At 30.7% G+C, this 15,161-nt stretch overlaps 1 protein-coding gene across 1 annotated transcript in view; it reads right to left on the bottom strand.

Annotated features, from left to right (window-relative positions):
• LOC124355822 (dynein axonemal heavy chain 8) overlaps positions 1 to 15,161 on the bottom strand; it is a 154,570-nt gene that overhangs the window by 66,649 nt on the left and 72,760 nt on the right. Inside the window, exons 34-43 of the mRNA XM_046806976.1 lie at positions 12,271 to 12,454; positions 10,063 to 10,203; positions 9,263 to 9,358; positions 8,916 to 9,167; positions 7,402 to 7,588; positions 6,600 to 6,745; positions 4,326 to 4,527; positions 2,225 to 2,343; positions 971 to 1,307; positions 267 to 537 (exon numbers count right to left, since the gene is read on the bottom strand). Coding sequence (XP_046662932.1) covers positions 267 to 537; positions 971 to 1,307; positions 2,225 to 2,343; positions 4,326 to 4,527; positions 6,600 to 6,745; positions 7,402 to 7,588; positions 8,916 to 9,167; positions 9,263 to 9,358; positions 10,063 to 10,203; positions 12,271 to 12,454 — 1,935 coding nt within the window. The remainder of the gene's footprint in view (positions 1 to 266; positions 538 to 970; positions 1,308 to 2,224; positions 2,344 to 4,325; positions 4,528 to 6,599; positions 6,746 to 7,401; positions 7,589 to 8,915; positions 9,168 to 9,262; positions 9,359 to 10,062; positions 10,204 to 12,270; positions 12,455 to 15,161) is intronic.

Below are 15,161 nucleotides of genomic sequence, written 5' to 3'. Positions count from 1 at the left end.
TTTGTTAATTTTTATACTTGGTTATGATATTTTCCATGATATGTGCAGACAATTTATTTATTAAATATGACTTAACTACTATATTAAATTGATTAATGAACTAGAAGCATTTATGTAATAGCTGCTAAATAGTAATTTATAAATGACGAAGTCTAATGTATCATTGTATGTCTAATGACTAATAAAGTTCTTGATTCTTGATTCTTGATTCTAAGAAAGAGATCTAAACTTATTTACCAACCTTAGCATTCTGTGCTGTGACTAACCTGTCGGCAATCACTCTGTAACACTCATGCCGCCACAACTTGAGTAGTAAAGTGGGAGTGGGACATTCAGCATCTTGTACATGCAAGATCCCCTCCCATATGCGTGACAGATCTCGCAAGTTAAAGATGTAATGAAATTTGGCAGGTGTGGGCAGCATTTTGACCTTAGTCTGCTGCCAGACAATGCGGGTCAGTGGGATGAGCCGTGGCAGAAACTCTACAATCTCCTCCCGGAAGCGGGTGAGACAAAAGTATCCCTCACCTATCACACCTGTAAACAATACATTATTTGTGAATTTAATGATTTATTTGTAATTTAATCTCCAAGTTTTAAAAATTTAATACAATAATTAATTTATCTTCTAAGAGTTTATTGTCCACAGACTGTTAGGTTATAAAAATAAAAATATAAGTTTCTTATAAATAGTAATAAAACTTTACAGTGGTATTAAACAAATTACTTTTTAAAACACATGAGAAAAGCATCTTCTTTCTTGAAGTTTATGACTGTTTGAAAAATGCCTCACTTCATCTTTATAGGAATTTAGCAATACTGCTTCTTCCTTGACTTATGTCAAAAAGTAAGACAAATGAAGATTTTATTGCTATCATTAAATTACTTTGATTTTCATTGTTGAAACACTGAAATTATAAATATGAGTAAAATCTTTTCACTGATAAAACCAATACTATAACATACTTACTGAAAATCTTGTCCATGGACTTGTCTGAGGGCAGAGTGCAGTTGAATATGCAGAACTGTCTCTTCAGTCGAGGTGGGATGTCATTCCTGCCACCTCCAGGATGGATCATGGCCCCCATCAGTTGGATGTCCTTTATTGTCAGAAACTCACCAGGTTTGTCTAGAGAGTAGAAACCGACCATCTCCATGAGTTGCCGCACAATCTCGTTAGTCACCTGATCTCCCCACTCATTCACCACTGGCATGTTGATGTCATCTATGAACACTGTCATCCTTCTATTGTTTGGCGGACCGTACGTAGACCCCACACGCTTTTCTACGTAGCTTTCAATTATCCTCTGTAAAAGTAGGATAATTATTACACACTGTTCAAGTTCATATAGATCTTGTAGGTCTTCAAAATATCTGCTCAAAGCCTTGAATATAAGAGACTAGGTACTATTTAGATTCTTTCTTTTGTCCAATTAAAACAAACAATACATTTTATCACTAAGATATAGGCCTATTACAAAAAATATACAATAATTGTACATCCAGCAATCAATTTGTAATGGATCTAGTGATATAGAAGTGATTTATTCAATAAATTAATGAGGTCTCAAATTGTACACCATTTTTCAATAGATCTAATTTGGTTCTATATAGGTTATTTTTTTTATGTAAAATTGTTTGTTAGCTCAAATTGGTTGAGTCAATTTAATGTGGATCAAATGTGGGTGTAGTAATTTATTGAAGCTCAAGTTAGTTATACCATATGTCATGGTTCAGTAATATATATTCCAACTGCTGACCTGTAGCTTCAATAATATAATCAGCATATTGATGTTGCAAATATCGTAGTCCTGGAAGTCCCAATGTATGAAGTTACCTCTTCAGTCAATGATATTTGTTTAGATCAATCAATACACTTTGATCCTCGCTCAAATTAAAATAAAGGGGAAATAAATCACACTTTTTTTAAATTTTGAACTAAAAATTATCATGTAATTTAACTTGAAATACAATTTTAAACATAAAGCATGAATTCAAATATTCACTTAAATATGTGTTTATAAACACATGCAATTATTATCATTTCTAATAATTTTAACATTTACATTAATTAACTTAATTAATTAATTTTAACATTTTTTAACAAATTTACTCAAATAATATGATGTAAAATTAATAATCCGAACAAATTACCCAAAATACAATAAGTGTTTCTAGTCAAAATATTTATCATAAATAAATTTAAAAGTATGTACAAATATACCTGAAACATATTGGGTGTTGTTGCTGAAGAAAAATTCAAACTTTTGCTCAGTTGAATCTCAGGATCGTAACTAGCCATGTAACTCTTAATCATCACAGTTTTTGCAGTCCCTTGTTCACCTATAAATAATTACAAAATCTACTATTAGAAGATTATTAAAAAAACCAATTAACCATCATCAAACTTTAAAAAAATTTTTATCTGTATTAACTTAAATAGCTGACTCAAAAATTATTCATATTTAAGTAATTTTATTAATGAAAATAAATTAACTGCAATATTGATTAATATTGTCTATTGTCTATTGTTTGTTTTAATATTTTAGTAATTAAATTTGTGATATTTATAAAACATAATTAATTAATACTTGTTCATAATAATTATTACAGTAATAAGTTCATAGAATGTTTTCTACTCTACTTGGACAATTGGCCCTCAGATCAATGAAACTGTGACTTACTCAGACATATGCTATACAGAAAAATTACCAGAAATATTGTACTATTTCTTATTACTTGGACATTTGCAACTTCAACCAATTAACTAATCTCCTAGTCATTTTATGTCCGAAATAATCACTAGTATTTTTTTATATAACATTGTGAAAAATCCAAGAAAATCAACAGGAATAAATTAACAATACCAAGTTTAAAATTGTTTATAAAGTTTAAGTTTGGTGCACTTATACGAATCAACATTGCATAATCATTCTAAGTACCCAAAATAACAAAACGTTATTTTCAGTTTGACTAAATTTATTGCTGATACTTCCATTAACAATAGAAGATGCTAAAAGGAAGCTATCAAGCCTTCTCTACTATTCAAACTTATATTATAGAAATTTCATTTACAGACATTAAATAAAAACATGGTAAATTATTAAAATATAATATTTTTGACAAATGTTTATGACATTGTTAAACATATGAAATTAAATAATAGTAGTAAAAACTTAACAGTTAGAGAACACCTTCATATGATCAACAAAAGCTGAATAAAAAGGCCACACCATCTAGTTGCAAAGTATATAACAATGTATTAATGTTTAATTCACAGTTTCACTACTAGATAGACCATCACTAATCAAAGATGAAATATATCAGGACATTGTTGTGTGATGAGATCAGCAGCCCAATGTTTTCACAACTGGCCCTTTTTCGGTAAGTATCCAATATCGAGATTGACCATTTAATACTCATCAAAAGCCTTTAAGGGATTAATATTGTACAGAACTATAATAATGCATTAATGGATAGAGTTAGTTAGAGTGATTTTATATTCAATATTTTAGAATTGCAGATTTATAATATTTAATACAGTAAAAATTGTCAACAAATGTAGCATCCCTAATCTAATAGATTGTTCATGGTTGATAAAACATTAGTCATATGAACCAATGTGATTGTACCATTCTCATTGGAACTTTTAAATATTAATTTACTGAACAAAAACAATTGAAATTAGTTTTTAACTTTAAATTTAGGCAAATTAAATTTATTATAGTAATGTATTAAAGTAATAAGATAACTTAAAATTATAAATCAGATCTTGCACAAAGTGGCACAACAAAGTGTGACTTGTAGAGCAAACTAAATTATATTTAAAATATCATATATCTTTACTAGTACTGTATGCAATTAACCTTTTAAAACCAGTGTGAGATTTCAGACTTAAATCTAGTTTACACTCATCTAATTATACATAAAAAATCCAGTACTGATTACTTCCCCTCTCCATTTCACAGTTATTCTGATTATTTTAGCCTATCTTAATAATTATTGATCATAGTTTATACCCCTTGCCTTTTTTACATTTCTTCTAACTAATTAAGCATTACATATTTTACTAATTGCATTAAGGAAATCATCATTTGATTCTTCAGTTTATGCATTAGTCTATATTTTTCTTATAAGGTGTTAAAATCAACTCTAATAGAATTTAGAATTTTTATGGATTATGTGTTATTTATTACACTGAAAGGTAATATGGCCAAAGCATTTTATTAATATATATTATAAGATATTTCATGTTACTTCTTCTAAAAAAAGCTCAATTTTTTCAGTTTAACTTGGACTTAAGACCTACTAAACATCAATCATACCTATCAACAACACAGCTTTCGACTGCTTGGCAATAGTATCTATGAGGAACGCTGTCCTCACATTGTCTACGTTAGGCACTAGAATACTGGAATAGTCAGGCACATAGTCTGGGGGATAGATGTATTCCTCTACCCGCTCAGACCAGTGTTGCCAATCCCCGTTGTCTCCAACAACATACTCAAACATAGACTCTCCTTCGTCCTGCAGAAAAAAATTGTATTGAATTGAATTGAATCTTTATTTACACAGTTAAACATCAAGTATATTCTACACATTAATACAGATCAGCCAATAAATTAATAATTACCAAACTTAAAACTATTAAATTTAACTAAAATAACAAAATTACTGTTATAACACAAAATGTATAGAGAGCAGTGAGAAAAAATTACAATAAAAATAAGTAACCATCCACTCTTGATCAAATAAATTTAAGAAAATGATTTTACACCTGCTGCATCACATCAGGATCTCTCCAAAAGTCTCTTGTAAACTATAGAAAGCTTTTCCAGCCAAATAGTCCTTTAAGTGGTTTAAAACTATTCTGATATCTAACAGACTGAGGAAGAGAATTTAATAATTTTGGATCAAAGTATAAAAGGGAATTTTTTTAATAAAGATATTCTGAATTTATTGGGACTTATCCTGTATCTGTCATCCTACTTTCAGCATTTTACAAGCCTTTTCTTTTCAAAATTACTACGTACATGCCTTTTTCTAATAAAAAGAAGAGACCAATCCCCTTTTGAGCCTTATTCTGCCCGTCCTCATGGTCCACTGGCCTTTGTAAGGATCTTATGAAACAGAATAAGGAGGAGAGTCGATACAGTACAAGGTTGATGGTACTGATAAAAAGTGCAGTGTCACAGACAGGATATAAACTTTCGCTATCTCTAACTCAGACCCAAAGATCAATGTCTTGAACCGCTCAGCCATCACTCACCAAAGTAATGCAGAAGTAATGTATTATTATATATTCATTTTTGTCAGGTTTTCTAAATTCTATTCAGGAAACAAACAAAACGTTTTTAGACATTGCCTTCTTTTATAACTTCAACCCTCCTTTCAGGGATGGTAATATAGTTATTTTTGAAAGTCTAAAATTACCATAATTTTATGAAGAACTAATACTTGCAATTAGTTCTCTAGCCAACACTAGCATATTTTTAGTAGAAAAAAGGTCACAAAAATGTTCATAAACTAGTTAAAAGAAAACACATATTTATGTGAAATATATTTTTTGTGATTCTAAAGAAAACTGTATAAATTCTTTGTTTAAAGTTGTTATTGATGATGGACGGTTTGAAAGGATAACAGGATTACGGACATTTGCCATCGTTATAGGTTATAAAAGGTATAACACATTTTGTGTAACACGAGGTGTTATACCTTTTATAAACTATAACAATGTCAAATGCCCAAAATAATGTATAAATGTTTTTAAACTGTTATTGTGCAACTAGTAAATTGTGATTTTAGGGAAATAATAGTCTTGTTTTCAGATTTAAGTTTTTTTAAATACATTTTATTTGAAGAAACAAAATAAATGTATTTGCGAAAACAAAATGTTTTATTACAACATTTTAAATCCACATAGCAAAAAGCTTTATGTTTTAGCTGTATAATATGTATTATATTTTTATTGTTTCTGTGTTTTGTAAGCATTCAAATACACCAAAGTATATAAGTTTATAACAGAAAATATAGACAGCAAAAATAAAAATATAATTGCATGACAATCTACTGAATTTGCCTATTTAAAAACTTGGATTACTTACCTGAAAATAAAACCCATAATTAGTTTAACTATTTTACACACTGCATAATTAGAACAGATCATTGTTATAACAATTTGTATTATAGTTACTTTAAAACACATATTTTTTTTGGAGGTCCATCAACCATTAGTCCATTTCATTAGTGAAAAAGAGATACCAAGTTTGTAAGATTCTGTCAAGAAACAAATCAATTACAACTAGTAAACTATAACCCATATCAGATGACACTGCTATATAATATCTTGTCCATAAAAATTATAATAAACATAGCTGCAGTTTCCAGAACCAGTGTATTATGAAAAAAAACATGAATTGGCAAATAAGTCTAAAATGTATCAATAAAGTGGCCATATTTGAAGTTGCCTTCCAGGTCAAATTCCTGGAGCCAATCAAATGCCTTTTGGAGAGAATTCAAGTACTTAACAACTTCTAGGAGAGGCTTTATTTGCTGTGTAGTCAACTGATTGATTTTGCCAATGAAAGATCAAAGCTAACCTTGAGCTTGGGCCACTTGAGCTTTGAAGGATGCTCTAAGATGAAAGCCTCCATCTTGCTTCGGTTGTCTAGCTCCAAGACACTGCCCAGACTCCACATCACGGAGAACAAAAACAGCCTCTCCAGGTGAGCTTCTGGTAGCGTTCCTAAGAACCAAAAAATGCAATTTGTAACATTTATCTATAGTAGTTTATTATGGCTGCCAATTTAGAATTAAAACAACAAAATTACTGGAGGGCTGACTTTTTTAAACATTGATTTGTTTGACACAATACACAAATTTATTACTTTTCACAGTAAATTTACTACTTATAATAAACTAATTATGAGAAGTCAAAAAGTCATATCAGTTTGATCAAATCAATGTTTTAATTAATGATTTAGCTCCCAAGTGACGCAGTGTCTTGGACAGTATAAATAGCCAGTTTTTTATCTTTGGGAATGAATATGTTAAGAGCATGGATATGCAACAATAAAATACAATATTTTTAAGAAAGCCAAAACAGTATTAGTTTGTAATTTTAAAAGAGCTAGTAATTGTACTGAAACAAAATTTTACTTGTAAATTATTTGCTTATGCTTACAAACTAGGTTATGTTCTGTTTCGCAAATACAGATTAAAATCTTTCGATAAAGATAACAAATCAATAAAAGAAGACTATTAATTTCAATCTAGACAGCTAAAATAGTGTACAGTCTGCTTGCTCAAATAGAAAGAAAACGAGACAATGTTATTCACTTAATAAAATGAACTAATAATTAAAGAAGCGTTTCCTAATTATAGATAAAAGTCAAAGCTTACTATGTTCATCGCCTTCATCTATAAGGCCTTTCAGGAGATCTGTACATTGTCTGATGTACAAAGCTTCTAAAACTTTCATTTTTGCAACTAATTTAGTTTGGACAAAAGTATGAAGGTCATCATAGATCTTGAAGAAGAGGGGTCTCAATATATCTGTCTCATGTTGAGTCCTCAGTCTCAACCAACCCTGAAATAATACACTGCATTAATACATGGATATGGCTAAGCTTCTACAATAGCTGCTATTTTAAATAAGCATCTTCCATTTAAGCTTTTAATGTAACAAAATTTCAAGATCCTGAATAAAATAAACAGAAATTCTACATTAGCTAAGTTTGAACTAATTTGGAATACTAAAGATCCTTTACACATAACAGATTTTTTTCAACAACCCGACAGAGCCGGGGATTAAATTAAATCATGTAGTTGAAAGGCCTGAAAGTCTGGATGCTCGGTGCATATATTTCTCATTGCTCAAGATCACTATTGATTTTGGGATAAAAAGGTCAAAACACAGTCTATCTTCCTGTCTTTCCATCTGTGCTGTAACAGTGATACAAAGATTATAGACTTGAAACGGGGAACATCATTAATTCCTACTTGTTACATGAATATTAATTATATAATAATAAGTATTTTGCTAACTACATAAAATTTTATTTGCTACTTAGGTCTATTTGCACCACTTAGGTTCTCAGTAAATAGAGAATCTCTTACATGATGACACCAATCAATGGTGTATATAATAAAAGTTGAGTAAACTGGCTGACTGATGACAGCACACACAGTCTGTAGTGTGCAGAAAAATGTAAAGACAATTATAAAACGTATGGACAAATAAAGTATCATTAATATCATCAGAGAGTGTAAATCAATCTAAGTAAATTGAGCATTTGTTTTGAGTAACATAAAAATGATACTGTTTGACTGTATTTTAAATATGTAGTAAAAAAAATATAAAACGTTTTAAAAAGCCCGATATTGTATGCTTCATCTAGACTGAAACTTAATCCTGACTTTGGGTGTTTGCTATTCCAGGATGAAACAATACCTGTGAACTACCAACCATAATGCAAAAGTCCAGTCCTCAATAGATGTCGCATTTTAGAGAAGTTAATGTTATCAACACATGATATTTCACTCAAATTATATCTCAAAGATATATAGAACCCACTAAAATAATGGACATTGTTATACCCAATGAGAGTCAATTATTACCCAATCTAACAATGTGTAATGTACAAGATAAGCAACACATGTTGATAGACAGCACTGAGACAGTGAGATTCTCTGTCTTGTTACCTTGATGGTTGCAGTAAGTGCAAGGCCTCAACAACAGAGGTTGTATAAGTTTTTGCTGGTGCTGAGCATCGTACATAAAAATAGACATAATTTAAGGACTGCCTGTCTTTCTTATGTTTTTTATGTGTCTAAAATATGACTGAAATCACTTATATCATATTTATAATGGAAAAACAAAAATCATTGCAATATTTCAAGCTGCTAAAACTAACATCTAGTATAGGCTGCCAGGTGAGAACAGAGGCCGACATGAAGACCATCCCCATGCGACTAACTGTGGCTGGTGATGCATTGTCCACATTGTCAGGCTCAAACACCAACTTGCTGTTGGCTGCCATCACAATCCGGTCACCATTGGCCAGTGTCAGTGTCTTATTGTCATCCAACACAGAGTTCAGGTTTTCTATCCAAACAGCGTCCACTGGTCCGTCTAACACAATCCAGCAGTTCTCCGACTTTTTTATCTGAGAACAACCGGAAAGTAATGGGAATTACAATTTACTTCTTGTTCAAAATATCTTTACTTACCTTAAAGATTTATATAAATATTTGTAAGTACCTTGTGAGATCTGCGCCAAAGTGTAGAGAAAATACCATCAGTCCAGTCATTGGTTGCTGCATCCAGTCGTCCAAACATTTGAGGTGCTGTAATAGCCTGCACCAACAACTAGCTCATAAAAATTCAACTATAAATACCAGCAAGTTTCAACCACTACGTTACACTAAAATATTTCATAATATATTTCTTTGTTCACAATAAGTTTACAAACAAATAAATATGTTTGATTCTTTGAAGAACTAACTACAAATTCCTTGCTGAATATTGAAAATGTTAGTTCTGATAATGATTGTTCTTTGACAGTTTGAGGTTTGGCAAACTTAACTTATGTAGCGGCTAACTAATTCCAGAGTGTTCAATTAAATAAAATTTTTTTAAACATTCTAATTCCTTAAAGATATCTTTAATTTTTTGTTTCAAACTGTTGATGTAGAATAAAAATTCAAGTAAATTATTGGGAGTTGTTTTTCCAGTTTGTAGTCTCATAGGACAGGCAGTAGCCTTACGATGTTTGTAACTAAAAATTGACCAAGATGTACAAAATATGCAATTATTAAAAAAAATAGAGCTAACAATAAAAATCATATGAAATTTCTTTACAGTTATTTGATGAAACTATCAAAGGCACTTTCAAGCGAGATACCAATTAGATTTGACAGTCTTTCTTCCTTCTCAACTCAATATTCTCTAAAAATGTTTTAGCTGACAATTGATTGATTTAGAACTGTGAATAATTTAACTATATATCTAACTGATTTATAAATATTGCTCATTCCCATAAATAAGTCCATAAACAGCACCTTAGGATTCATACGCATCTCTTTGTGCGGCGAGCCACACTCTGTCATGGCTCGCATCAATGTCTCGATACACTTGGTCTTGCCAGCACCTGTCGGGCCCATTGTCATCAGTCCATGGCGCACCAAAGAGGTCTCATACAACTGTAGCAAAACACAGTTGACTTTAATTTTAATGTTCACCACAGCAATATAATACCAAGTAATAATACACAAGATTCTATGAATACCAAACAAAGAAAATATTATCTCAGAATTATGTCAGTAATATTTTTTCAACAATTATCTAAAGATTCAATATGATCCACAGAATGTTTACTAAGATAAGTTGAATTAAATGTTCTCAGCGCTGAAATTTTTCTGTATTCTTAATTCATCTCAACCACATATCTGAGGGAAATGGATGTGGAGATATCTTCTTAATCTCTCACACAGATAAATACTTTTTCCATCAAAACTCAAGCATGAGAGATTCAATCAATCTCCAGAATTTTCTTTTAGCCTTCCAGAGTGGAAAAAAACAAAAATATAACAAAGTAGATATATAATATTTATATCAATAATCTTCCTTTTTCTATTAAAGCGTCCATACTTCTTTATGCAGAAACACTACTTTATTAATGTTGCCTCATGCTATGATCAGCTAAACCAACTAAAACAGGATTCTAACTGCAGAGATTAATTGGCTATTTATTTCTTCTCAAGTAGGAATATTTCAGTATAGTTTTAGGCAAATGGATTCTTGTAGAATATATTGTTTAGTTTACGGTCCAAAAATTTTGATACAGACATAGTAGCTTAAATGTTAATAGTGTCAAATATTTGTGAATGTATGCACACGTTTTGCAATCTGATCTGGAGCTCACATGTTGATTAAACACCAAGACATGCAAACAATAAAATTGCAATAAGGAAATGCATAGCAGTGTGTGCTACGTGTATGGCGCACAAAGTGCTTTGCGATAGCCTAGTATGTACCCATTTAATTATAAAGTATCCAGGAAAAAGTATTATGAGAAAGTTTTATAGTTGGCTTTTGAATAATCTCTCTGGATGAATTTGTTATGAATCAAGTTATTGTGTTTTAATATTTTTAACTTATTGTGTGCTGTGTTTGGTAGATTGTGTATTAAATTTTGTTATAATTACATATTATGGTTTCTGCATTTTAACTTATTTTTAATGTGATATAGACTTGACACAGTTTATTTGTTACTGATAATTTAGTAATGTATTTGTATTTTATAAGTAAGTTATTAATTTAGTTGATATTCTTGTAAATTTTTATTTATATAAATGACTATTATATTTAAAGTATTCATAATTTATATATATATATATATATATATATATATATATATATATATATATATATATATAGTAGTAATTATTATTTAAAACTATAATTCAGTCTAATTTTCATCATAATATTCTAATGAATTGAGTTTGATGAAAAAATGTAATTATTTGAACTCAAATTAAATTATCTGAACTAAAACAAAGCATAATTGATGCATTACTAATCTTTGTAATTGTTGATGTATTTGTATATTAACAAGTAGATATCTGGTATTGGAGTAGCCACAGCAAAATGACAATCATTACTAACTACTCCAGATTTAGAAAATGTTACATAAAGACAAACAATATTCCTTTCACAGTGAATGATATACTATTAAGAGAATTTATTCAAAGTAGTGGTTTACACATTGGAGCTCTTGATCAACTTTAAATGAAAGAGAAACTAAAAGGAGATCAGTATTATTACAACAAGATTCACATATTGGGAGAATTGTTTAGAAGAAAACCCACAGATTCTCTCTCTGTTATGTTTGATGTAGCTGATAATGATGAAATAATACTAAATATGGAGGAGTTATTTCTGCTGTCACTTTTAACCTATGGTTGCTGCTGTCTTATGTGGAATATTAAAGAGAGATTATTAAAAGAGATTTTGGTAGCTAGAAGCAGAACTGAGTATTTATATATATATATATATATATATATATATATATATATATATATATATATATATATATATATATATATATATACATATATGAATATTACTATATATGACAGTTTTCATGCTATAATCTAGATTTACTTTTCACAATATGGAGACTTACTTAAGTTACAGAAAAGAAAATAAATGACCTAAGATTATACTTAATGTTTCTCTATTTTGTAATGCAAAGTAGTATCGCAGACCTGGACAATTTTTAAGTTCCAAGTTGGATGATTGATGAGATCCTTCTCATTGCAAGCATTTGAAATTGCTCTCTGCAGTTCCTTGTAGGTGCTGGTGGTCAGCTTCAATCCCACAAACAGATCCTCTATCAGTGACAAGAACAGCGGCTCATCCTCATCTACTAGCTTTGACACGTTCATATCTCTGAAGAAACAAAAAAAATAGTTAAGGTTTATAAATAGTTCATAAAATATATACCAAAATAATTGTAATGAATAATAACTCGGTATTTTAATATTTAAAGTGCCGGTGCATGGATTTGATGATAATCTTTAGCTATGCTATTGCTATTTTGTTAAAAATACGATCCCAGCAGCAGTCATATTATTAGATATGCAGTTAATTTTTCTGTTGTAATAGATTGTAAAAAATGTACATCTCCCTATAGAAAAGTAAAAATGTGTTTTGTGATGCATGTGAGCCCAGTGATAAACCCAGTGGCATAACTATGGGAGAATGAGGGAGATAGAACCACCTCAAGAATTCTAAAAATAAAAACAATTTGTATGACAACAATCCAGCTTCATTAAATACAATAGTTAGTTTTTTACTTTTAATTATAAGCCTATCTAATTTATTTAAATGTTTATTAACTCAGATTTATACCATACTCCTTGGTGTGGTGTACTCTTGAATCAGAATCAATCCCCACCAAAGCTGACCTAATTACACCACTGGATGGGTCGATAAAAAAAAAAAATAAAACTTGAAACAGATTCATGGTCAATCACTGCATGGTTTTTTTGTGTTAACATTAAAGCAAATCTGGCAAGTAAGAGTGGCTAGCCAAAAATTCCAAACATCCTAAGCCATGATGAAACGTTATAAGGTATAAACATAAATGTATTATTACAGAATTTTGCAATAACACAAATTTCAAGAAAAACAAAATTTAGTAAACATCTATTTGTTTACTGCCCAGCTGCAGATGTCCTGCGTAGATGCATTAGACCTGTGGTGATGCATGAACATTTATATATATCAGGGTGTATATTATGTCTGGAAACGCCCAAATATATCCTTTAATAATTTAAATATAAATTTGAAACCTCTTACAATCGTGATAGAGATTGGGCATCTACTTTTTGGAACAATGTTTTGTTATGTCACACCAACGGGGGACGTCCTGCCGAGGGTATCGTGAATATTCTTAATGGAAGCCTATACCTTGTGATACATAATTTTAAAGGTAATAGCTTACTGAATTGAATGCCACAAACCGAATCTCAAAGGAATTATTCTATCAGAAAATAGAGCATTTTTAGTATTGAAAATTTACTGATGTTCAACAATGTAATTTTAACATGGTTCTTGCCACAAAATGTGTTACACTAATTTTTTAGCATTTTTTTAAATGTTCAATTAAATAAAACAAAAATTTCATTTTAAGCTGGTTCTATTAGCACAAATTTGCCAGTTTTTATTACAGTACAATTATGGAAATACTTATGTTATTGATTTCTTATTACAAATAAAAAATAATGTATGCTGTTAGAAAAGTCTTACAACAAACGTTTTACCTGCATTTGGTGTCAAAGCAATTGTTCGAACTGTGTTCCTTCTACGGTTTGACAATGAGCCAATCTTGTGTAAAATGATTCGACAGAGTTGCCTAACATTTCTTCAGTTATCAAAGCAATCTCCTCTATAATCCTGTTTCTTAGGTCTTCCAAATTATGAGGCTTTCTTCTATAAACATTGGATTTTAAATGACCCCATAGGAAATAATCGATTGGTGACAAATCCGGAGATCTTGGAGGCCATTCGATTTCTCCTCTTCGGCCAATCCATTTATGAGGAAACCTTAAATCCAAATACTCTCTTACCTGTCTCCCATAATGGGGTGGAGCACCATCCTGCTGAAACCATACATTATCAAAGTATTCTCCTGATGCAATTTGAATAGCTGGGATTATTTCATTTTGGAGCATATTGTAGTAAAGTTCGGCATTTAAATTTCCATTGATGAAAAAGGGTCCAACAATTTTGTTACCTAAAATTCCACACCATACGTTCAGTTTTTGTAGTTGCTGTGAATGGGACTCAGTAATCCAATGTGGGTTTTCACTAGCCCAGTAACGGCAGTTGTGCCTGTTAACATTGCCATTTAGGAAAAAAGTTGCCTCATCAGAAAATAGTATGTTGGTCAGAAAATCTCTATTGTCATCACATTTGCGCATCTCAAGTTCACAAAACTCAACTCTTCTGTCGTAATCATCCTCACTTAACTGTTGGACTAAATGAACTTTAAATGGTTTGTATTTATTAATTTTCAAAATCTTACTCACAGACATAGGGTGCATATCATGTTGCTGTGCAGCTTTTCTGAGCGATGTATGTGGGTCTTCAATAAATGTTTGCAAAACATCTAGTGCATGTTCTTCATCTGTTGCAGATTGTATCCTACCCGACTTTGGCCGATTACGTACACTCCCTGTCATTTCAAAACGCTCAATAGTTTTTGATATTGTTGAAACACTTATGGGATTCCTTTCTGGGAAAGTGTCATTAAACAAATTACAAACTTCCCGATAAGATCTTTGACGATCGCCATATCCTCGCATCATCAACAGAGTAATTCGTTCTCTTTCAGACAATTCCATTAAAATGCCAAATAAAAACTGAACTACTGTAATTAGATAACTTGTTGACAGCAATGCTTCAGAGACACTGATTAACTCGACAGGAATGATATGACCTTTGTCCATTTGTAATTCCCAAGCTTAGACCTGTCTAGTGAAAGCTCCATGCTCAACAAACTGAAACCTGTAGACCAGATGATTAATAACACAATAGTGTTTCTCATAGGCTAGTCCTTTGTCATATGAGAGAACCTTTGTCTCTTTAAACC

Source organism: Homalodisca vitripennis, chromosome 2 (genome assembly GCF_021130785.1).
Source record: "Homalodisca vitripennis isolate AUS2020 chromosome 2, UT_GWSS_2.1, whole genome shotgun sequence".
Classification (NCBI taxonomy): Eukaryota; Metazoa; Arthropoda; class Insecta; order Hemiptera; family Cicadellidae; genus Homalodisca; species Homalodisca vitripennis.
The sequence above is the reverse complement of the archived record's forward strand: the minus strand, read 5'-3'. Positions and strand labels throughout refer to the sequence as shown.